This window comes from Pseudochaenichthys georgianus, chromosome 1, assembly GCF_902827115.2.
Source record: "Pseudochaenichthys georgianus chromosome 1, fPseGeo1.2, whole genome shotgun sequence".
Taxonomy (NCBI): domain Eukaryota; kingdom Metazoa; phylum Chordata; class Actinopteri; order Perciformes; family Channichthyidae; genus Pseudochaenichthys; species Pseudochaenichthys georgianus.
Window position 1 is genome coordinate 34,865,531 of NC_047503.1, and position 26,032 is coordinate 34,891,562.

General features: G+C 43.4%; 1 protein-coding gene across 5 annotated transcripts in view; it reads right to left on the reverse strand.

The window, feature by feature from the left end:
- tmem131l (transmembrane 131 like) overlaps positions 1-26,032 on the reverse strand; it is a 49,870-nt gene that overhangs the window by 14,109 nt on the left and 9,729 nt on the right. For all 5 annotated transcript variants that reach the window (XM_034084851.2, XM_034084835.2, XM_034084827.2 and 2 more), the window contains exons 4-7: positions 20,957-21,028; positions 15,284-15,407; positions 15,034-15,150; positions 1,816-1,920 (exon numbers count right to left, since the gene is read on the reverse strand). In XM_034084851.2, coding sequence (XP_033940742.1) covers positions 1,816-1,920; positions 15,034-15,150; positions 15,284-15,407; positions 20,957-21,028 — 418 coding nt within the window. The remainder of the gene's footprint in view (positions 1-1,815; positions 1,921-15,033; positions 15,151-15,283; positions 15,408-20,956; positions 21,029-26,032) is intronic.

Below are 26,032 nucleotides of genomic sequence, written 5' to 3' on the forward strand. Positions count from 1 at the left end.
GGCCACACATGGCTGAACTCTAGTGGTGCTATCCATGCACTGCACATTAAAGAAATCAATCTTTAAAGCAGCTGTGGTTGGTTTGGTCACTTCAAAAGCAAATTAAAAGAAGCAGGATAACATCTGCAGACACTGTGGTTGTTATCTGCTGTAAACTTTAAACATGTTTAAACCGTGTCCAGGAAATGACTATGCTGATCATGGAGGAGCTTGCGGTGGGGGTGTATCTCAAGGATCTAACTATTCCAGAATGGTAAGTTGTAGATAAAAAACGTCCCTGATTGAAGATGAATTACAGTGTAATATTCAAATTCGACACAGTTAGCAATTCACATTTTAAGTTAATATATTGCGTTATCTGGTGACTTTTTATAGTAACACTTAGAAAGTCTGCAGTGCTGGAGACTTAAAAGCATTTCAGCCAACAACATATCACCACAAGGCCAAATCACTCTATATATGGTAAGTGATGATAAGGGCAGTCCTGTTGTGAGGTCTAGAAAAACAAGGCTAAATCGGGTTGAGCTTTACATACACGCCTGTTTTTTTAAGAATTCAAAACTGAAAGTGAGACTTCCTCTTTTTTGAGCTTCTAATAGGCCCATACAATTCAATAACCCATCGAATGTATTTAGTTATTATAAGTTAAAAGATCCTTTATGGAACAAATCACAGCTTAAAGATCATGTGCAATATGAGGCTGACATAAGAAGGAAAAATAAAACTGACAAAATAGGAATTTAGAGCAAGTGAACCAACTTGAGGATCATATGTTTACTGTATAGGTGTAGAACGTTTTTATTAAATATACTTTGAATAAGGGGAATTCATCCACAGAAAACACACTGGATGCTGCACTAGGTCAGAAACCAGAGGAGACTGAAGTCCACCGCAGACGGACAACATGTCCTCTCCATTAAAGGCAGCTCATTCTGGAATAGCCTCCCAACTGAGATACGGATTGTCCCACTCTCAATAGTTTTAAAGGACAACTTAAAGAATGTTTGAGAAACAAACAGACGTGTAATCACCGCTAAATGCACTTTAATACAGGGGTATCTCCTCTTGCACTTTATGTAGCACTTTTATCTTATCTTTATATATCATAGCTGCTACATTGTACTGCCATGTGGTAAATGCTTGTATGCTCTTTCTGCATATCATGTATTTATTTTTGCTATGTATATAAATGTCATGTTCTCATATGTTGTATGTGAGGGAACTACGGAAGGAAATTAGCTCAAAGCTCAAATCCGGCTCATTTACACTTGTAAGCATTATTTAGTTTTAAAGTGTTCATCAATGTGCACTGTGATGAAATAATGAAGAGCCAGCAGAGAGGAAACAGTCTGAATTCATCACAAGCAGCATTGCTAGCAATTATAGGAGCTTAAGTCTCTCTGCACTTGGCCAAGTTAACATTTTGCAACTGCCACCCCACTTCCTGTTGTGGAGGCGAAGTCTCCTTTCAGATAGCGTCTCACATTTAAAGTGCTTCTGAAACCGTGCACTAATTTGTCATGCGTTTTTGGTGTTTCTGTATGGCTTTCAAACTTGTGCACAGATAATTTATTGTATATTATATTTGAAATCATACGTTTGTAGTTATATTCTGCAAGCAAATATATTTATAAGCATGAGAAAAGCCATTGTTTTTGGAACATCCTGCATGCTGACTGCACACATCACAAAGCCTCTGTGTGTTCTGTTTATCAGGGCTGGCAGGAAAAGGGAAATCAGATGTTTCCAATGATGAGCTGTTACTCACTACTATGCATGTCCTGCACAAACAAACAGAAAGGTCTAAATACATACCTGAGTTTGGGTCAGCTTAATGCTCTGGATGTGAGGGAATACTAGCAGACTGTCCTTTCTCTGGACAGACTTTAAAGAACCCCGGTGATCTCCCACACCAAAAACCTGGAAAAATGAAATGGTTAAGTTATTAAAAGGATCTTCAGGCCATGTGCATTATATTAAAGCTAGCTAGTGAACAAGCAACAAAGAAGTAGTGTCGTTAAGTTGGCCTGAACTTTATTTCTAGAACAGTTTGTAACATGTTAGCTGATGTTTTGCTAATCATAAATAAAGAAAAAGAAAGCAGGTTGATAATTGTGTAACACGTAGGGCGTAGCATTTCCGAACAAATTATTGAAATTGTTTGTAACTTGATGGAAAAATACAGGCAAGGCAGGAAGGTTGCTGGTCTCATTGGCAACTTAAAAAAAAACAAGAAAAACATGTACATGTCTTTGAGTCACGTGAAGGGAGTGGCACTGTCAGAGGCATTGCATGAGGGCCCGAGTGCCTGCGTGTCTGGGCGAGTGTGCTTGTAATTTATAAGCTACATGTGAGAAACACTGTGGTGCAAGTTTAATGTGAGCTGGGCAAAACTCACAAGTACAACAACATACACGTTTCAGGCATTTAGAGTAAATCTCAATATTATTATTTTTAGCTTTGGTTCCATTGTGGCCACATTTTGCCACAGATGTCCAGTTTTCTTAGAGCTAACAACTTAACTGCTACTTAAAAACATGTAACAAATGTAAGTTTAGTTTTCTGCTAACCTGAGGCTGAAGCAAAGACATTTACAGTACAGGGTGTATGCAGGAATCCTGAAGTCAAATGTAATACCTTTTAAGACCTTTTCCATACATTTTAAGACCTCATCGCAACTTCGAGTTCTAACCGGTTACATTGGCAACACACTTTACCTCACATTTACTATATTGATTGTAAGATAGCACAACTAAACAGAGTGCAGACAGACTACTGAAGCCTCCTCTCCACATGAACTTCAACCTCTCTGTGAAGGTCAGGTTTAATGCAGTATGCTGCTTTGTTGCTTCTGTACTGTGCTCTTTCATTCTAGTAAAACTCCGCAGAAACCATTTGTAATGGCAATTTCCTGTTCCTATGTCCTATGTATTGTTGCCATTACTTCACAGAAGGGCTGAAGAGTGATCCAGACGCAGACACATACAGATACAGATGACTTTCCGGTCCTTTGTTGCAGTTTATAATGAGGTTTATTCAGCGTTTACATACCAGGGTTTAATTGTACAGTTTTGGTTGTTATGATGAGCATCTGCCGGGCTGGTGGAATCGGTATGCTCTCTCCTTCTGTGTCCCTTCCTCTCCTGTCACCTATGACCTCTTTATATACACCCGGTGCAGCTAAACCCCGCCACCCAGTGTTCATAAATAATATTGCACTATACATATAACTTAAATAAACTGACACACCAACAACACCCATAAAATGGCTCCTACACACCGGCCCCTAATTGGCTTTAGTATAAAACAAAAACAATTACCAATAAATAATAAAGGAGCTATATAAATGGTGTGTATGTGTTGGCATGTAATTCTTAAAGAATGTTTAGTTTCCTTTCTTCTCCCTTATTTTAAGGGTCATCAGTCTTTGCTGTTCTTCGGTTGAAGCAGTCGTGTTGCCATCCCGTCCAGCGCATAGAGAACCTGTGGGTTTTATTTTCACCCAATTCCAAGCTTCTCCTTATAGGGCTCCTGCATTGATGAGTCAGTCACTTCTTCAGGTCTGTCACTTGGATTCAGCCGGTGCCCTGGTACCATAACTGCAACATCGCAGATGAGCTGCTCGGTAAGGTCTTTGTTGGGCAAGCTTGGATTTTCTTGTCTGAATGGCAAGTCTAGGCAGTAGTGTCCATCTGACATCTCCACTTCCACTTCTGGTTCGGTATCCACTTTCACTTCTGGTTCGGTATCCGCTACAACATCGCCATCCTCTTTGGCGTCTGCTACAACATGTCCATCCTCTTTGGCGTCTGCTACAACATGTCCATCCTCTTTGGCGTCTGCTACAACATGTCCATCCTCTTTGGCGTCTGCTACAACATGTCCATCCTCTTTGGCGTCTGCTACAACATCGCCATCCTCTTTGGCATCTGACATTTTTTCAGAGTGAGTCCATTAGCATCTCTGCTGTCGTTGCTTCCTTTTAGGGGACCATAGAAGACCCACCCCAGTAGGGTCTTTGCAGCATACGGTCCTTCTCCTTGGCTATTGATCAGCTCCCAAGGTTCCAATACCTTAGGAGAATTTGTCCCAATGAGTAGGTCAATGCCAGAAGCAATGTCATTAATTTTGATGTCCTTTAAGTAAGGCCATTTTTCCAGATCTTCTTGTAGAGGAATGTTCTGCTTGGAAACAGGCATGGTTTTATGTGTGAAGACATCGGATAGTTGCAGGAAATTGTTTTCGTCCAGACTCGATATTTCCAAACCTGAGATATGATGACTAGACACAATTTGTTTCTGATTCATTGTCTTTAAGAGAATGTTAGTCCTTTGTCTTGTAAGGTTTAGCCTCCTCATTAAACTTTCTGTGCAAAAGGTAGATGAACTTCCATGGTCCAGAAATGCATACGTTTGTAACACTTTGTCCCCTTTGTGGCTCTTTACTTGTACTGGTACAATGGAGAAGATGGAGTTTTCATCACCGGCCCCAATGTGTCCACATGTATGAGGTGAGATGACACTATTACTTTCCATTGGCTTCTCATTCTGTTTTGTGTGTTCTGCTTCCTCTCTTTTGCCTTTTTGTTCAATGTGGAGTATTTCAGGATGACTTTGATTGCACACATAACATGTCAAACGACTGTGGCAGTGTTTGCTCATGTGTCCTATTTTTAGGCATCCAAAACACACCCCTTTTCCTTTCAAGAAGTCAATTTTTTCTCTGCGTGTTTTCTTCAGGATGTGTGGACACTGCTCCAATGAGTGACCACTTCTTTGGCAGAACAAACACAAATGTAGGGAGTTGGTGGTTGATGGAGGTATTTTCATTCCATTCGTTGTTGCATGTTCTAGCACTGGTGTTCTTGGGCAGGTAATAATTGTTGCAAAACTACTTGCTCTTAGGCTTGGGTTTCCCTTTGAAAAGGTAGAGATAACAGTTTTGATAGCTGCAGTTGGTTTATCATCCTGGATGCTTCCAAACAGAGGATCTGACAGTATCTTCACTTGCCTTTCTATAAAGTTGACAAGGTCAGGAAATGTAGCTCGATGCCCACGCTCTTCCTGTAGCTGACATGCTCTATTCCTCCACTTGTCTCTGAGTTTGTAGGGTAGTTTCTGAAGTATGTGTTTCATGTTTGAAACAACATTCATTTCATCCATATAGGTGAGATGTTCCATTGCATTGCAACAACCTCTTAGGAACAAAGAGAAGGCTTGCAGTGCTTTCACATCTTCGGCTTTCATCATTGTCCAGGTAAATGCTTTGTTCATGTATGCAGTGGCGATCTTGTGTTCATTACCAAAGTGTTCTTTAAGCAGATGTTTTGCCCTTTGGTAACCTTGAGCTGGAGGCAGATGGTGGCAGCTGCGCACTAGGTCCTTTGGTTGTCCTCTAGTGTATTGCTCTAGGTAATGCAGGCAGTCACTTTCATCGTCAGTTTTCCGCTCTACTCCTCTTTCAAATGCACGGATGAAGGCTTCAAACTGCAATGGGTCACCGTCATAAACAGGAATGTCTCTTGGAGGTAAAGTAGAAGTGAGATGTTGTTGAGCCAGCATAGCAGTGATGTCATTTTGCCTCTGGATTAGGTTATAGATGTCACCTTGATTACCATTGTTGATTACAGGTGGTGTGATGTTAACATGTCCCTGCACATGTGTCTGTATACTTTGTCTGGGAATAGAGGTTTTGGCTTGATGAGGCAATAATTCAGTTGCATGTAGGTTAAATCTTGCTGTAGGGTTTCTGAAGTAAGAGCTCATCCCATCTGATGCTCTAGAGGTGTGTCTTGATCCCATACTGAGCACATTTAGCCTGGCATTGGCTTCTGCCAGTTTAGTTTGTATATCCAATTGTTCCTTTTTCCGTTTCACCTTGTTGCTCCAACTGTTGTTTCTGTTGCTCCAACTGTTGTTCCTGTTGTTGTTTCTGTTGCTCCAACTGTTGTTCCTGTTGTTCCAACTGTTGTTTCTGGTGTTTTAATTGTTCCCCTTGTACATCAAGCTCATGTTGACTGTTCAGTGCTGCCGCCCTTTCGATTAAAGCCGCCCTTTCTGCCTGGGCTTTAATTCGAGCAGAAGAGGTAGATGATGCATGTGATGAACCAGTGTTGTGTTTTGACTGAGGGTGTGATGCCTTTGAAACGCTGTCATCAGGTCCGATGTCATCTGAGCTGACACTTTGTTCTATGGCACGTCCCACAATAGACTGTCCACTCTCAGATAACCACACATTTGCATCTTGTATAAATCCATCAAATATATGCATCTTTTCTTGCAGCCACTGCTTTTGCCTTCCCATTTCTTCTCCAGGCAGTTGAAGGTTGGTTAATGATTTGTGATTTGCTTTTAATTCATCACACAGCTTCATAAAGTCAACCAGTTTCAACTGTATTTCCTTTGCATTGTCCTTTGAGCTCATACGCTCTTTCAGTCTTTCCATTAACTTCTTTACTTGCTTGTAGCTGAAGTTTCTTGCTTTTTGACAGTTTGCAATAAACAATTCCAATCCTTTGGCAGTGTGAGTGATAATCCTTTTTTCTCACAGATTGCAGTCCAACAGCGTCATCTTGTGACGTGACGTCAGATTTCACAGACATGATTAATGTTCACTGTCCCTTTAAGTTTCGTTTTCAGGAATTGTCCGTTAGCGACAGCGCGCTGTTTCAAACAGCTGACATCGTTGCAGCATTACATCCATTTACTAAGACATTGTCCAATACAGCTTAATATCTCCAATACAATCCTCTTATCCTGCTGCACAGTGCACATACCTGGCCGCTTTCCCAATCTTGGCTCTCCGCCTCTCCGGTGAGCGCAGGTGGGAACAATCTCCAGCTGATTGTGGCGTGTGCAGCTGATCCGTGATGACGATGTCGATTGTGCAATAATCCAATTGTTTGTTTCCGGTGAAAACGATCCTTAATCCATGGTGAAGTGATTCTTACTGTCCAGTTTTACTCCGAGAGTACGATTCCACTTAATGTAATGGCAATTTCCTGTTCCTATGTCCTATGTATTGTTGCCATTACTTCACAGAAGGGCTGAAGAGTGATCCAGACGCAGACACATACAGATGACTTTCCGGTCCTTTGTTGCAGTTTATAATGAGGTTTATTCAGCGTTTACATACCAGGGTTTAATTGTACAGTTTTGGTTGTTATGATGAGCATCTGCCGGGCTGGTGGAATCGGTATGCTCTCTCCTTCTGTGTCCCTTCCTCTCCTGTCACCTATGACCTCTTTATATACACCCGGTGCAGCTAAACCCCGCCACCCAGTGTTCATAAATAATATTGCACTATACATATAACTTAAATAAACTGACACACCAACAACACCCATAAAATGGCTCCTACACCATTAGAAACCAGTATTTGACCAATAAACAATACAATTGACAAAACTTTGAACTATGAAATATATTAAACTTTGGTGAGCTTCAGCGGGGTAATGCCATATAGGAGCTCCTTCACAAATACCCAGGGGTTAAATTGGGCTGGGGCTGTCCGGGGCTAAGCCCGGCACATAGGACGATGCTCTGCCGTCATCACCCTCACAAATTTGTCATATGTTTACAAAAAACGATATATATATGTTAAGACTTTTCTCGTTCTTAATATAGACTATATTTAGGGTCGATATGTGTTGACCTTACTTTAAAATAGCAGATCTCTGTGACCGGATATAGTTTGGCTTAGACCCCGGCCCCACGAGGACGCATACAGTAAAACGTATACGCAAACGCAAAAAAGTCTTCCGTTTACACGCATTCGATTCATTAACGTGTCCGTTCACACTAGACCGCTGGAAATACTGGAAACGCTGCAGTACATATGCCAGGCCTGTAAGTGGCGCTGCTGCTGCCACAAAATACACCAAAAGCAGCGAAAAAGACCCACGGAGCATGGTTGTCCCTCTGTTTATTCACCAGACGGCCCTCCTTGCTATGGTGAAGCGAGAAGAGGTGCTTATTTTGAATGACGCATGCGTTGTGGCGCAAGCTACTTATAGGGGGTGATTTCCCCTGACGCTGACGTCAAGATCACCAGCCAATCAGGATTGGCGTAATGAGATTGATGCTTCGGTTTGCTCCGCGATGAGGCGCATCCCATAGTGAGACATCTCACTTCATGTTACTCCGGTGGCTGGGGTTACGCAAGTAACCTATAGTTCTCATTCATAACACTCCGTTCGATGTCTCACTATGGGATATTGTAGCTCCCGTATTGCCAGACGAGCTTATCTCGAAGATCGCCAACCGATCAGAATTTTAACAGGTAGGACTCCGACTCAACCAGGTGCCCAGCACTGCTTGAGTCAACCTGGGAGTAGAACGCCCAGACTGTTAAAAGGCGGACACAAGTGAGCAGCGAGTACCAGCTCGCCGCTTGCACCAATGTCTTGAAAGGGAGACATCCTGCCGCCAGACCCTGAGTCAAGAGAAAACTCGCGAACCCGGGGGTGCCTGCGAGCTCTGACTTGTATGGGCCCCACAGCAATTGCTTCCACACAACAGTGGGAGAGCCATTGCTTAGTAATAGGCTTGCCCTTGTAAGGGATAGCCCAGGACACAGGGGGCTTGGTCATTATGACAAAGCACCCCCGATCATGGTACCGCCCATAGAGCCAAGCGCTCTGGGTGTGGGTGAAAGATCGCCCCCCCCGCTTGGGACAGTATGTCCCTGCGTAGTGGGAGCTGCCAAGGCTGCCCGCACAGCAGCTGATATATCTCCGCTAGCCAGTACATAGCTGGCCAGTGTGGAGCTATCAGAATAAGTGTGTGGCGTTGCTCTCTCACTCTGGCCAGAGTTGGAGGTATCAGAGCCAGGGGTGGAAACGCGTACAGAAGGCCCGGGGGCCAATCGTGCGCGAGTTAGGGTTGGGTACCGAGAACCGGTTCGGAACCGGTTCCAACATTTCGATTCCAACGGTATCATTTAGAAATGTGAATTTCGGTTCCGCTTTTCGATTCCTGAGGAAATGTTTCTCGCCGCTCTCCGTAGCCTACTGCATGACTGCAGCGGGGCGGGAAATGTAGCGTTGTATCTACATTTCCTACAGCGTAACCTGAGACCAGGGCCGGCCTGTCGCACTGGCATTATAAATGTTCGCCTAGGGCGCCAGATCTGTGGAGGCGCTGCGCTGACAGCTCTGGGAGAAAAAATAAATGTTTTGACCGTTGGTGCTCATCCTAATTTTCGGCCTTGATGTAACAACATTCATAATTAAGTAAATGTAACACCCTTTTCATCCCGGTTACACTTTTCATTTGCCCTGTACGATGGGTGCTGCAAGTGATGAAAATGGGGGATGTTGGCTTATCTGGCAACCGCAGCTCACGAGGGTGCACTGGAACCGGCGCTGTTGTTATTAGCATCTGGTCCTAGCTGCTCTTACGGAAGAAGAAGATGTTTCTACAATGATGTGGAGGGAGAATCCTCTCCAGTCAGACTGAGAGGCTGATAACTTCAGCTCAGTGAGGTAAAGGACTCTCAGTGTTTAGATGGTTCACTTTAGTCTAAGTTATCTCAATGGGTCTCAAACGTTTTGATCACAATTTATGTAAACACATATTTCCAAGGCACTCTTTTATAATTATTGGGATAAAACAGGTTTGAAATCATTCCAATGTATACTATAGGACAGTAAACCAGACATATCGTTTTAAACTGGAGATAAAAAAATATGCATAAATAAAATAGTAAAATAAGATATGAATGAACAACAAAAATAAAATGCATTACATGTAGGCTATTTGTTATTTAATTATTCAAATGTAAACCGATCTTTTTCATATGGGTGTTTGGAGTTGTACCCCCTAGATCTAGTCTCTAGTAATTCTGCGTGTGCACCAGATTGAAGCATTTTACTTCAAAATGTTCAAACATTTCTTCCCGGTATGCCTGAGAAGGCAGATATGCTTGTTTTTCTCAACAAGAACTGTTTTTAAAAGTTGAACTGTTGTAGCTTCAGGGGTTCTCAGGTTAAAGTTACATAGCAGTGAATATAAACAGACTGATTAATGTGAATATTACTTTAAACTAACCTGTGTAAAAGTTTCTCGAATAAATGTAATTTCTTTGGTGGAAGAAGCATGTATCATTTTTTTTACCCTGCCCCTCAAAGAATCGGAATCGAGAACCGTTAAGAACCGGAATCGAAAAGTAGAATCGGAATCGGAATCGTGGAAATTCAAACGATACCCAACCCTAGCGCATCCACGCCTAACGGTGCATTTAGATCACGCATCGAAAAGAACAGCCGACACTGAGCGTTGTCTTTTGATGCGAACAGATCCACCTCGGCTCTGCCGTAACGCACCCACAGCTGGCTCACAATCCTTGGATGTAGAGTCCAGTCTGCATAAAGTGGTGTACCTCTGGACAGTAGATCTGCCCCGAGGTTCATCACTCCCGGTACGTGTGTCGCTCTCAGAGAGAGGAGACGTCTACCGCTCCATAGGATAAGTTTGCGCGCCAGTGTGTGTAACTGGAGAGAACGCAAACCCCCTTGGCGGTTAATATACGATATTGTGGTCGTATTGTCTGTCCTCACGAGGACGTGATGTCCCTTGAGGAAAGGCAGAAAGCGTATTAGGGTGAGAAACACCGCTAAAAGTTCCAGGTAATTTATGTGCACCCGCTGGAGGTCTCTGCTCCAGAGACCCCTCACTGGGCGACCTTCATAAATACCTCCCCAACCTGTCAGACATGCGTCCGTGGTGACAACTTTCCGTGAAAGGACAGCACCCATGGGCACACCTCGTACTAGAAAAGTCGGGTGCAGCCAGTGGCGCAGTGCCCTTACGCATCTCACAGTAACCATCACTCTAGTTTTAGGGCGGCCACCCAGCGCTGAAACTCCCTCATGTGTAAGCGTCCCAGTCTTACAACCAGGATGGCTGACGCCATGAGCCCCAGCAATCGCAAGCATGATCTGAAAAGAACATGTTTGCGCAGCTGGAAAAGAGCAAGACAAGCTCTGAAAGCTTTCACTCTTTCCGCTGACAAGCGAGCTGAAAAGGGCACCGAGTTCAGGCGTAAACCCAGGAAAGAGTATAGTCTGCGCGGGGCACAACATGCTCTTCTCTGTATTTATTACAAAACCCAGGTTGAGCAGGTGCTTAACGAGGACATTTGTCTGCGTAACAGCCTCCTGCTCCGACTGTGCGAGAAGCAGCCAGTCGTCCAGATAGGTCGCCAGGCGAATGCCCTGTTGTCTCAACGGGGCTCGAGCCGCAGCAGAGATGTGTGAGTGAACATTCTGAACTTATATTTTTTAAGATATTTGTTCAGAGCCCTTAAATCAAGTATTGGCCGAATTCCGTTCCCTCCCCGTTTGGGAACGAGGAAGTACTTGGAATAAAAGCCGCCCTGACTCTGCTCGGCGGGTACAATAGATATAGCCCTCTTTTCTAGGAGCGAGAGAATCTCTTTCTCCAAAATGAGGGCTGACTCTCCTCGGGCCTGCGAGTGCAGAATACCCTAAAAAGCAGGGGAGGTGACAGCAAACTGGAGTCTATAGCCCTGTGTTACTGTCTTGAAAACCCAAGCGGATGATGTGAGCATCTCCCACTGCGTGCTCCTTAAAGCCAGTGAGGATGTCACATCTCCTCCTCTCCTCCTCTCTATTTGTTGTGTTATGGGGCCCTCTAGTGTCTGAACACAGTGGTGCCCCTTATCAACAATACCCACCGACACTGCGCATGCGCGTGGCGGTGGTGCCCTAAAAGCCCCAACCGGCATTGCGCATGCGCGTGCCGGTGGTGCCCTAAAAGCCCCAACCGGCATTGCGCATGCCGGTGGTGCCTTCACAGACCCGTCAATAATCCGCCTTTTGAGAGATGCCGTAGCTGCTCTCAGAAGGGGAACAATTGGCGGGCTGTTTATTGGCTTTTTTTGATTTTCTATTCATAATTTTTTTGAGCTGCGCCCTCGGCCTGAAGCCTGGATGCGTCAGCGGCAAATGTTTTATGACAGAATGATCAACCAATGTGTGACATGTGTTTGTGCAGACTTGAGGATGGTGTTTAGGCATCTCTCGAGGCGGCGGGAACACATTCACGGAGGGGAGAAGGAGGGGCTGTCACGCCGCTCGCTTCTTCTTCCTCGACTGCTGGCCGAAATTCTGGGTTGGCTGAGCCTGAGCTGCAGCCGGAACCGGAGAGTTTCTAGGCCAGCCTGGCCCGGCCCTTGTCTCCAGCCTGGGCTGGGGACTCGGGGTGAGCTGCGACCTCTGCGTCTTCGGTGTTCTAAACCGAGCAGAGTTCGAGGCAGCTTGGGCAGAGGACTGCTGCTGCGAGAGCAGCGGCTGGACCCTACGAGGGTGGCAGAGGTGGAGTGCCTCGTCCTCCCTCTTCTTCGTCTCACATCTCCTTTGCATGGAGGCGAGAGCAGAGCCGAAGATTCCCTCGGGAACAATGGGCATATCCAGCACATCCTCCTTTTACCGGTCTGGGAGAGTGGTGAGGTTGAGCCATCTCGCTCTTTCCTGCACCACCATGATCCCAATTGCTTTGCCCGTGGCCTGGACGGCGCAGCGTTGGACACTGAGACAAATGTCTGTGACCGTTGCCATCTCGTCCAGAGTGGCTGCCCCCGGGTTACCCGACAGGTCCTCGCAGAGCTCCGCTTGGTAGGCGGTTAACAGCGAGGACACGTTCAGGGTCATTGCTGACTGAAAACGGTCCGCATTTGCTGGTTCCTGCTTGGTGACGGGCCCACCTTTGGTATAAGGTGAGCCGCTACCAGCGGTTTCATGGGCGGCATGCAGAGCAGGCCGAGCTTCTCCATTCTGTCACAGTCTAGGGAGGAGGCACCCTGGATTGGGACCTTGTTGCTGAAGGGCCGGTCTCTCCACGAGACCAACACCTCATCCAACATCTCCGGGAAGACTGGAAGGAGTTGTCTCTTTTTTCCCCGCTGCTTGGGGAAGATGTTTTCCCTCGTAGCGGGACCCGGAGGTCTCCTTGGCCATTTCGGGCCACGGGACATTGAGTCTGACTGCAGCGCGTTTACACACGGCCTGCAGGTCCATGCTCAGACCGGGCGAAGCTGGTGTGCTATCGCCCGGGAGAGCAGCACTTGCCTCAGGCTTTGCAGCCTGAGCCGGTGACATGAAGGTGTCCTCTTCCTGTTCATCCGATTCGGACAGGAGGAACGCCAGGGCGTCCTCCTCTTCGTCCTCCTCGTAGTCAGGCCCGAGGAGATCCTCCGCGGGTGAGACCATGGTGAGGTCTAACCGGGAGCCCCAGCTTGGTGGAGCGCGGGAAACCGTTCCCGCGTGTCTTGCCGTCACCAGGTCCCGGCCTGCCAGGGCGCGGGATTCCGGTTCTATAGCCCTAGCAGATAGTGAGCCCCAGACCGACACGGAGAGGGGCTCACTCTCTGTGGCGGACGCCCCCGTGTCCTGACTGCCGGTCGGCGGGTCCGTGGACATGGGGGGGGGGGGGGGTCCTGTTCCGACAGGCTAGCTTGTCGAGCTAACCTTCGGCGGAGGCTCTTAACAGTGAAGCGGACGCAATGTCCGCATGAGCCGGGGTTGTCGATAGCGCCTCGGGCGTGTTCCAGCCCGAGGCAGGACGAACAGACCTGGTGTGTGTCTGTGCCCGATATCTTCAACCCGCAGCCGCAGAGTCGAGCCACCGAGTCCCTGACTCCTCTGGTGTGAGGGAGAGGGGCGTCCATCTTGGTCGCCTCGTGGCGTGGAGAGGGCCCGCTCTCGACAGGTGGGACGGGAGAAAAGATAAAACCACCTTGTCCTTAATCCGGAGAAAAGGACAGTGTGGGTCTTTTATTCCCGGAGAATACTGACTGGTGTGGCAGTATGCTCTTTAAATCCTTTCTTCCTCCGTGGAGAAGAGAAAAGAGAAAACTTCCTGGCTACCGTGGTGTCGGTAGAGAGGGAGCGAGCTAACAGGTGTGCTGCTAGCTTGAAAAAAATCGGACCTACCTTACTTTCTCGGGTACGAGAAGGGCGAGGTCGATTTAAATACTAACAGCGTTAGTACTACAATCTTCCTGCGAAGCAGAAGGAGTAGCCGGCGAGCGCCCGTCGACCGAAATGGGTATTTGGGTTCAGTCAGTTGGGTGTGGACAGTGAAGCTTGCCCGGCTACTGTAGAGATGTGCTCTGAAGCGAGAAGAGGTGTTTGAATGACACATGCGTTGTGGCGCAAGCTACTTATAGGGGGTGATTTCCCCTGACGCTGACGTCAAGATCACCAGCCAATCAGGATTGGCGTAATGAGATTGATGCTTCTGTTTGCTCCGCGATGAGGCGCATCCCATAGTGAGACATTGAACGGAGTGTTATGAATGAGAACTTCAAATAAGAAGCAGCATTTTATGGCACGCTATGCATGGGGCCACATTGAGGGGGTTTCCCGACATGTTGTTTCAGTAAATTAAAGGGCGTTTCATGTTGTCGTTGCTGTGGACCTTCTTAATACCTTGGAAAATGGCGTTTAATACTTTTTAATAGGCTTAATTTTTGCTAAATTGATTTATCAACTTTTAATACTTTTTAAGACCCTGCGGACACCCTGCAGTACAATGTCCTGATAAATGCTGTAAGAATAAACGCACCGGTTGTGTAAAAGCTTTTTTGCGTAGTGTACCAGTTTCACAGGGATGTGCTTGTAAAAATATTTACTTTACGGGCCCTGAATCATGCAATGTGAGATTATCTACGAGCAGGAACAATAGAGTTTCTGACTTGGTTTATGAACAAACAAACATGGTGGATGGCAGCATTGTTCAGAGCAGCAGACCCAAACCAGAAGTCTGGTCTGATGCCATTATGGATCATAATGTTTCAGGAAACACCGTTTGATATGACTAAAGATTGTTTTACAGACTGCCATAGACAGTTAACACATTGTGGTTACACATCCAACATTTGTGTAACGTTCACTTTACTATACATAGGCATAGCTGAGGAAAAACAAGGGTCACGATGCAGGATTTCATCATAATCCCAACAGAACACGATCCGAGTATACACAGCTGGAAGTGTATTTATGGAACTGACCTGGTATGACAGGAGCTCATGGGCCGATGTGTTTATAAATAAAGTGTTTTCTACATTGCCCTCTTCAGACGGGAGGAAAATTAGTTTAAAAGATGCCTTCCCTCGGGGGGGGATCACCTAGGACAGAGAGGGAAAAACGAGAAGTTATTTTAGGCATTTTTTTTTTTAAAGAGAACAAGACACAATTATTAATACTACTTGTGAGTATACTGTGTAGTGCAGCTACTCAGGCGCACACGTAGACACTTACTCTTCTGTGAAAGAAAGGTATGTAAAAATGCCTGCTGGATGTAAACATCGACAGCAGTGTCACAGGAACTTCCTGGCTGGGGTTGTGTATATATATGGTTTCAGCTCTTGGCAGCCCCAGCGGCCTGTAGAGACACACACAAGTTTCATAAATAACAGGCTCTCAACACAGCTTTTACCCATGGAGCCCGTGCAGGTATACACCAATCGTCTAAAGGCATCATATCGCTAATACACATTTTAATCATGAGGCATCTAAAGAGCCTCTATCAAAAATAAATAATTCTGCTGCTTATTAAACCGATCAAGACTGGAGTTGCTATGGTTGTTGTTAAAAATGCGTCAGTTCTTAGGGTTAGGGTTAGTTCACAATTTCAATTAGTGCATTTAGGGTCAAACTGTTCATTTGACTTGTTCTTACATTAGGAAATCAGCATTCATGACATGACTTTAAATTCAAGGTTTAGATAAAACACCAACAGGAATATTTCACCGTGTAATTTAAGAAGAACAAAAACACATTTTATTTGTAGATGAGCACAACTTTGAAACAATCACATATCTTTTATAGAAAGGTAATAGTAGGTAGGTATTAAACTTGAGTCCACTATGAGTCGTGAATAAGTAAAACCGCATGTTCAAATAAGGCAATAAGGAAATGTATGAAAGCTTTTGGGTAACTTAATCGCAAAGATAATCTCTCTGGATTTAGCCACTTCTGCTGCTACATAATTTTTTGCGACACCTAAACCAACAAATAAATAATCATCACATAAATCATGTTTCGAATTGAATCAAGAAACACATTTGAGTGGATAGCCTTGCTTTCTTTTTTCAAAGATTTTTTGGGCCAGATTAGCCTTTATTGGAGATGACTGTGTTGAAAGGGGGAGACAGAGGGGATGACATGCGTCCATGGTTCCAGGCCGGATTCGAACCTGGGTCCTCCGCATGGGAACTGAGTCCCTATACATGGGCCAGCTCTACCAGTTGAGCTATATGGTGGCCCTATAGCCTTGCTTTCTAACTGCTTTGTTCTCACACCAACATGATAACAGGCCATTTCACAGCGTAATCATATTCATATAGAGGTTTTAATAACCGTGCTGACTGCGGCTGGATGTGAGGCCCTTTCATGTGGGTTATTTAACAAGTTTACTGGGTCTTAGAGAAAAGCTTGCATAATGCTAACTTAATGCATGGCTTAATGTTATGATAGTTGAATTTCCTCAGATATACAGAGGGTAGCAACAATAACAATTAACCTTTATAAAATATATTTAAAAAAATAGCCCTCCAACAAATACTACCACTGTGAAGTTTTAGGTGTTAGTAGAGTGTGCCAGAGAGGTGCCGCTTCCCCTAACTTTATGAGGCAACGGTTTATGTTCCTGTTCTGAATTATAATGTAAAGTTGTTTGTGTTCACACTAATGATATGACCTTTTAAAGCGAATGGAATTTGTTCGTGAGGCTTTAAAAGTATTTGGCCTATTCAGCAAACAAATGATGACAAATTGAATTAAGTTACAATAAATGATCCTGTTGTGTTGTGGCTCAACCAGAACATAAAAACTGCACACATTGTTGTTCTTCACTACTTCTGCCCTTAACATGCATACTGAACTACATCATTATAAAAACATACAGAACATTGTGGAGGAAACCCTTTACGTTGATATCCAGATTATCCTGAAACACACCCAACTTTGAAATACTTGGATAATTAAACCCTATGAACAGAGAGAATAGCTAAACATGTGGTCTATAAATGTTTCATGGACACTGCTGTCACAACACAAATTTGGCAGCACAGCAACGGAAACAATATTTGGAATGTTTAAACAAACTACCAGAAGTATTCGATGTTCTGGTTATTCTAAGGGTTACTCCTTTAGTCTGAATAGTTTGGTAACAAAATGCTGATGAAATACTTGTATGTTCTCTCCTTCGATGCTTTCTGTTATTTTGAATGGTAACACAGCGGTGGCAGTAAATATTTGGTTAACATATGTTGCATGATACTCAATATCTGTGTCTATATCCGCAATATGATATCGAGATGGTTTACTCTCACTGGAAAATTGTGACCTTGACTCTCTGGTTCTCTCTTCGGTCGATGCAGAGAGCGGGTCAACAGTCAGTTGGTTGTGCTTCAACAGAGGTGGACACAGTGAAACCCCAGCAGCACATGGAGTTTGGTTACGGAGAAACCCTGATGTAATTAGTGCGTGTCAATGGTGGTCTGTATGCTCTCTATTGCTACTGTGCAGAGGAAGGAATACAGAGCCAGCATTTTACTGCGTTGTGTCATTTTTGGAAAGGAATTGTGTACAAATCATACAGTTTCACTTTTTAAACAATTATGTGTGGTTAAGGTCAGGAAACTAAATAGGCATTGTAGAGTGTAATAATCTGATATGACTCATCAAGTCAGCTAATGTATATAAAGACAGATGTGCACATTTAAGATTTAATTTCAATAACTTTGAACACAAGATAAAAGTCATGTATTGTGTTTTCAGTTGAGTACATCAACGTAACAAAATATTGCATTGTTGACATATCCATTTAAAGAGCCTGTGACAGCATCCCAACAACTGTTGTGCAATGAAATATTGGGCTACTAGTAATCTCGAACCGTCAGTTTAAAAAAGAAAAAGCGATACCGTTCCGTTAAATATCAATAATTTCGAACATCGCGGGGAAATTCCTTCGACTCATTTTGAAGTTTTGGGGGAAGCCGGAAGTGACGTCAATGCGGGAACGCTTCACTGTGCGGCGAGAGAGCCAAAAAGGACAAAGTGTGTTGTTATGCGTAGAAATTGTGAATTACTGAGTTTAGGCACGTTAATAACGTTTTAATGAAGTTGACTACAGTATATTCATATTTGTCAGTGCTTTCATGTCAATTCGGCGAACATAAACATAAATGATCGTGGTGAAGATGATGATTACATTAGGATTAAAAATCGGTAGTGAGAGCTGCTGAATTTCCTCCCGTAGGATGTGATATAAAAACAAATCGATTATTTTTGTAGTTGTAAACTCAAGTGGATGAAACTACATTTATTAGTGCTTTCATGTCAATTCGGCGAACATTAAATAATCGTGAGAATGATGATTAAAAATCGTTTGTTTGTGCCGGTCTGCATTTCCTGATGAGAAAACAAACCGATGCTTTTTGTAGTTGTAGTACACCAACATGGATTAAACGTGTGGTTTTTTTACCACAATGTTGGGGAAATTAATGGATAAAATGCACGGATTATTATTATTATTATTATTCCCACTCCGATCGGTACACTAGGTCCACCGTTTCCCCGCAGCGAGGCTCCCCCCGTTGACAGTTTACGTGGGCTGGGTGCAGTGGCGGACTGGCCATCGGGACGAATCCCGATGGGCCGGTACCGAAGTGGGCCGGTCGGATAAGTCACTAGCACATCAACCATAGGCGGCGCGTGAGGTTCAGGTTTGAGAAGGCTAAATAACTTCTTTTACCTGACGCTGCCCGACTCCGGCGTCTATAGAAAAGAGATCAACTCAGTGTGCGGAGTTTAAATCTCTCAAGTCATATTACAGGATAAAGGAAATACAGTTTAAACTGCCGTATGCAGAGAAGACGCCGACGTGTCGCACTTATCATTCATATTACATCATCAATCAGTCGATCATCGATCATATAATATCATATATTTTCTTATCCGAGTCAGCTTCTCCAGCCTCATCTGGCCGTGCAACACTTACAGTGTCACATACTGTATGCAGAAGTATTATTTTAAGCAACACATTATGTTGACGAAACACTCGAGTCAAATGTAATTAAAGTCAGATCCACTCGTGTCTTAGACGTGAACGCGCTCTCAGCTGGAGAGAGAAACCCTGGCTTGATTTACCGAGTTGATAACCAGCGTCGTAGGACCGCTTAGCGAGATCTCGTTTGTTAGTTTGTTGTTGTTAGTTTGTTTGTTACTCAAACATATCCAGGGTCTGCTGAACTGGCTTCGTAGTACAGGGCACAGGTGGCTAGCAGCACTAAGGTCAAAGACATTATACATTATATTTGTATTTTACCAGGATGCAGTGACACAAATATTTACATATACTATCTACAGCACCCGCCGCCCCTGACATCCCCCACTCCCCCCGTTGACAATTTACTAGCGGTACCGAAGTGGGCCGGTCGAGAGTCCCGGGATGATTTTTAGTCCCATTCCACCACTGGCTACATGACCATATGATCGCCCATATTGACGCACCTCATTCCTAAACTTCTAACAGATACAACATAAACCTGCTGTGTGCACCATCGTGCGTTTACATGCAGATGCTGGGATCCTGAACGGTGCAGCTGGAGCGCTGTGCCCGCAATGACGTCACACATCATTTGGCGGGACTTGAAGAATCCCCGAGAAGATCCAGAAAATGGTCAACATTGAAGGCAGATTAATGGTTATCAAAGTACAAATATCCAAAATCAGTTCAGTAACGGTTTTCAAGGGGACAATATGTACTCAAATTGATCGGTTTGGATGATGGGGGAAACTCGTGTCACAGGCTCTTTAAGGTGTTCTGTCAAGCCTGTGCTGAGGCCTCTTTCACTTCCTGTCTGTGAGAGTTTGACTTTCATTCAGGAAGTGAAACACATGCTGTTCCATACAATCAGCATGAGGAGATGGAGATAAAAAGTGATTTCTAACTGAATCTTTCCAGACATCTACCTGGCAAAAAACACATTTTTGGACACTGGTAGAAAGGAGCTACCTAAAAACACCATAATGCAGTCAGCAGGAGGTATTATCTGCATATAATCAATAATCATCAGCCGGCCAGACAGCCGAACATGCACGAACCGCTGAAGTGTTTCAGGTCATCTGCAGTTCATCTGGGCAATTTAACTTTAACCTTTCACACCGGTGTTTTTTTGACTTGCTCGGTTATCAGCTGACATATTGTACATATTTTAATCTACTTTTCTTTATTTGTATTCATCCATGATTTCCAATGATTTGAACATCTTCAGGATTAATTATTTCATACTTCAGGTTTAACTGAACAATATAATCAACACAGATCACACAGAAAAAAGGAAACCACAAACCGACGTGTGGGATTTTGATCTCATATTCCTGTTTTGATATCTACTGCAAATTCCCTGTAGCCTCAAAATATTTACCCAGTGATATTAAACTCCTACATTCCAAATGTATTATACAAGAAACTGTAAAAATAGAAGCTGCTTGTGACTCATTTCTTTTAGCTAAAGCATTGGGGACTGCTGCCAACTGCAGCATTACGTCTGATATTCTCTGTGTTTTGGGAGTATGTAGGCAAACAGGGACGTTCCTAACCTCTGTGACGGGGGTCGACCTCTCCAGTATGTGCCTGGATGCTGGGAAACAGAGCTTACTGCCATACTTGGATATCCTGTCTGCTCTTAAAAGTTGAAGGCCCCCTGCTTTATGAAATATTGCCTTTCCTTTCTGTTGCATTCATCTCGCTCATCCTGCTCTCTCAGGTTAAATTGAGTCAGTGGAGTTTTCCACATCACTCAAGGCTGAGATGATGAAATGAAGTACAGTTTGTAATTGGGCGTGTGATGAAAGGGTTTCACAATTTTCAGAACTGATTGAACAACATACATGTTAAGACATTTCATATTGAACAGTACTTACTGCATCCCAAACTCCAACACTGGGGGCTGGAAATGCAAGGGCCTCCCATTCTCCCCTGAATATAGAGAGGAGCTGGAGGGAGGAGGAAAGGAAGAAGAGGACAAGTCAAAAAGACTGCACATGAATCTCATAACATTCAAAATGTTAAGTATTAGAGGAAAATATACAGTTATTATTTAACAAACACGTTTGTACAAGAACACAGTTATGAATGTGTATAGTTAAAACTATCCTCCCCTAGGCTCCTTCCTAAAGCCATACCTTTCCAGCTGAACAAAAAAGACTATGATCATGCCGGCACATTAAATTAGATTAGATTTGAATAAAGACTTTCTGTGACACCTTTAGCTCTAGACTAGATGATGGTTAAAAAGACATAGCTGTAATTTATTTTATTTAACTACCAAGATAACTTTGGTAAAAAAATATATTAACGCTGGGTACACAGGTTATAGATTTTTAACTAAATGTGTTAAATGTACTATTGTGGTGAGTGTAGCACGATGACAACACATACACCCGTTCTCATTTAAATGGCAAACCACCATAAACCGGCAATAAGCAGATCTGCCAGAAGACAGAATATGTTCAAAGATATAAGCCAACGTGGTAAAAGGGCAGGATACATCAATGGTCGGTACAATGATTTGTCCTACTTTAGACCCTATGCACTATAAACAGCACTATGAACACTTCTATTTAATAAGTTATGAGTTGAATGTACGTAACCCTCAGATGGCAGACATTCATGTCATATAAAAACTGTAGACCGACGTTACGTAAACAGTCTTCAATATGTTGATTTGCAGAGTACTTACGGAAAGCCAAAAAAAAAAGCAACCAACCACAAGTCGGGTTAAAACAGGAAGCTCTCTTCTCAAGTCTCTCTCCAGCAGCTACTTTTGGAGCTCTGCTGTGTTTTTATTGATGGCTGTGTGTGTGTGTGACATCCTGTGCTAATGAGCACTGAGAAGCAGGCAAAGAGCAGCTGATTTTAGAATGTGCATGTGTGTGCGTGCGTGCATGTGCGTGTGCATGAGTGACAGCGAGACTGGACTCAGTTGACAGAAGTCTCACACAGCTGATGACCAACAGAAGCAAGCCAGTGGAAGATCTACAGCTCAAGACTCTGCCTGTGTTCACATGAATAACCTGTTTATGATCTTGTTTAGGATCCGGTTTATGCGTTTGCACATGTAAACGCCAAACTCCAGGATAAGCCCTTGTCATAAGCACTTATCCTGTTTATGAGAAATCCCAAATATGGGAGTTGGAGTACTAAGAAAGAGAAACACATTAAACTAAAAGTGTAAACGTTTAATTTATCAGACTTTCTGAACAATGCGTTTCGCAAACCATGTTAAGCATTCCGTAACGAAAATACACAACATACAGGCTTAGCCTTGCAAGATGGCATGATTTCAAAACACATGAGCACATCAGCAATAAAGTATTTCATAACAAATACAAAGCTTGCCAACTCACTTTTACACATATACCTTGATAAGTCTGTGTTATACCTCGCCCTACGCTGACACACAACATACATATTGATGATGGCCTGTATGTTCGTCATCAAAAATCACATGTGCCTTTGTCTCAAACAACTACATTAGATTAATCCTGCAGAGCACTTTACAGTTTCTAGCATATAAACGAATGCTGACACATTGTCCCGCTGCTGGGACACATCCATTAAAGCAACTGCTAATAACTGTAAGTAAGTAGCTGTGGGATTTGTAAGACTCATTATCATGAATCCGTTATTGGACTGTGCAGAAACACTAGGACACCCTGTGAAGCTGCTTGAACATTGCAGGAGAAAACAGGGCAGTGCTTTTTGGACTTCAAAGAAGGGCTGGGCGATTCTTTCGGTTTTCACGATTAATTTGCATTTTAACTTTCCTACGGTTTATGAAATGGCTGAACCGAAAAATCGCGATTTTAAAACATTTCTAGACTCCGCAGATTTGTTTTTAGGGTTAGTTCGGGACTCCGTAGTAGCTTACTCTCTCACTTTCCAGAACGCGCACAAAACTCAGCCACATTGCCTGTGACTACCCGATCTGCAGCTCTGCCCGATCTGCTGTTGTTATGCTGTGTTCGTTGTTGAGCATAACAGAGGACTCAGACTTTGTACATTACATATATAACTAAACACGCCTTTTCTCCTCATTATCTCTTTCATGACTTTTCATTTAATATGGTTTTGAACGCTGTAATCAATACTCAATACAGGAAAAACTTCACGGCTGGTTTCATTTCTGGTAGTTCCGGTTGTTGTCTCATGCTACCCACGTCTGTAAACAAACGTATTCAAATAAACTGTACCTTCATTTAATATTCAGCAATAATAATATCTCGACGTCTATACAGTAGTTGTAGTGTTGAAATCAGTAGGTTTCGGTGTGCAACACTCCGTGTCATATCGCTACTAAATTCACCTCTATAGAATATTAGCCACATGCTAAATGCTAAATGCGCACGAGAACTTCTGGTTTTTCAGTATAAAACAGCATTGAAACTGACGGTATGTTTAAGGTACTTTATGCCATCAAAAACATTGATTTTAATTTATAACACTGTGCGCATGTGCAGAGCTGCAGATCGGGTAGTCACATAGCCTACTACAATCACATTCACCGCTTCATCGACAGATGTACCATAAAAATGTCCACGAACACAGATGAAGAACTCATTCCTAAAAAAGGTGCTACTTCAGTTGTATGGAAGTGGTTCGGGTACAAGCGGTCATACATAGAACAAACCACTGTTCTGTGTAAGGTCTGTAGAAAGACAACTTCCTAGAAAGTTAAAGGGATGTTATTTTGTTTGAGGGTATTTTTGTATTATTCATTTCATTATCATTATTTATTATTTGTTGTATTTCATTTTACAAGTTTTTTCAGGGACGGCCTACTAAGAGATTTTTTTTTCTGACCGGAGTGGTCAGTGCGTTCACCCCCCACTAATTGTTTTTAATACGTCTCGTGAGTAATGTGCAGTACCGGAGTCCAACAGAGAGGCAGCAGCTGTGGGACAGTAGACTGAGTACTGCGTAGCCTTCCCTGCCCTTAAAAATAAGTGATCCTTCGTTAGTGTGAAGAGTCTGCTAAGCTTTATGCGCTCCGCAGTACCTGAGCGTGCTCCACAAGCAGCCCTCCCCCGGTCAACAACTTCAAAATTCTCGGCTATATATAAAAATCGCTGGCCCTCGAAAGTGTCTATTGGATACATTTTGGCCCTTGGACAAATGTAGTTGGTGATCCCTGACATAGGCCAAGACTACTTGGTAATCTCATTTATTTTTATTGTGTTAATAAAGAAAATATGTATTTAAATTTTGCCTTGGTCTGGTTTGTTTAGAAAAAAACAGAAAAAAATCGAGGTTTTAAATCGAAAATTGTCCATTAGTTCGAAGAAAAAGAAAGTACAGTAAAAAGGGTTGTATAATACATTTAAATGTTCCGAGCGGGTATTCTCCTTCTCTAATTTTCATTTACAAACTGTTAGTGCTGGTATCTATTCATTTCACTAACATAAACCTCCCTAAACATAAAACCTTTAGTATTTATTATATAAAATACGAAATACTTCAGCCAGCCCAGGAAAACATATTTTAACAGTATGAATTGAAGATGTAGTCTAGTCGGGTATCAGATGGATCTCAGTTGAGTCTGTTGACAGTGTTGACTGCCCCCGTTGACAGAAAGGCCAGAGACTTCTGTTTTGGTTAATGTGGTTAGTTATTAACAGGACAGTGTATCTAGTCTACTGCTAGGAGAAAAGAACAAAAACAAGCTTGAGAAACTGTTGAAACCAATTGGACGAATCAAGCTCAATTTATATGTAAGATTCTTTAAAATCCCGAAATTCAAATTAGGGGGGGTGTAGATTTCATAAGTACAGTTCATTCTGCAGACACAAAGCTAGAGATGCCAACAAAGCAAACGTACTAACCACCTGTACCAAAGCTCTGCTTGAGCTGGATTACTCTCTGAATAGCAGTTCAGGCTCAAGTCAATTTAAAAAGAGGCAAAGAAAAAGGAGTCAACAAAACTGAAAAGACCAGCCTGAACACTCCAAGCAACCCTTTAGCTTCCTTTGGCCAATCGAATAGGTGCTTCGGTGCAACAAGCATCAAGATAAGGAAAAAAAGGGCTCAGTCATAAACAATTTACTTCAGGCTCAACTAAATGAGAACAATTATCTCAAATTGGAATAGAAGCTTGAAAAACACAAAGATACCAACGACCTCCAAGACGTTTCCTTTGCAGATACAAATGTTACGCTGATAGATGTCTATTGGCAGCAACGGGTTATGAACAACTGGGATGCAACTTGGTCGAATACTGGCCACAGAAAGGGAAACAAAAAGTACCCCCAACTCGAAAATACCCCCATGTTCCCACTGGACACCCACCCACTACAATTCAGACTGCTGCAGAATTCACAAGCTACACCTCCTGCAGGGTATCTCAGTTAATTAGGGTCAACTTCGGGTTAAGTATAATCTGATTAACACAAGTAGATCACACAAAGCACTTAAATACTGTGATTTGATTTGCCAGTTTGAAAGGGATGTAATTCCAACAAAAAGCACCATGTTTCACTGTGTTGGCCAGCAGCTAGCGGGACCAAAGCACGGAAACAGGTGAGTATTCAGTGTCTTGCTTGTTTGCTGTCATAGGGTCTCAGAGATACGCCTTATTTATTAAGGGACTTTCTTTTTTTATTAAACAACATTGATGTTAAAAGGGTTGCATTAATGTTTCTGCCTTTTACTATTCACACACACAAACACACTTTTGTACTGGTCATAGCCATTCATTCACCTGCCCTTAAGCCCTGAACTGTCCAGACTTCCTCATGGTCTAACAACTGTGAAATTAATATTTCACTTTCTTTCCCACGGCTGACATGATAAGAAATGCAATTCTACAACAGAGACCAGATCAGAGAGCTGGCAGTGGCGTTTGACTTGATATCAGGGGCACTCTATACTCATTACATGTGCTTCCCTTTCATGGTCTACCAGTTCTTATCGTTTGTTAATTCATAACTTTCCAACCATTT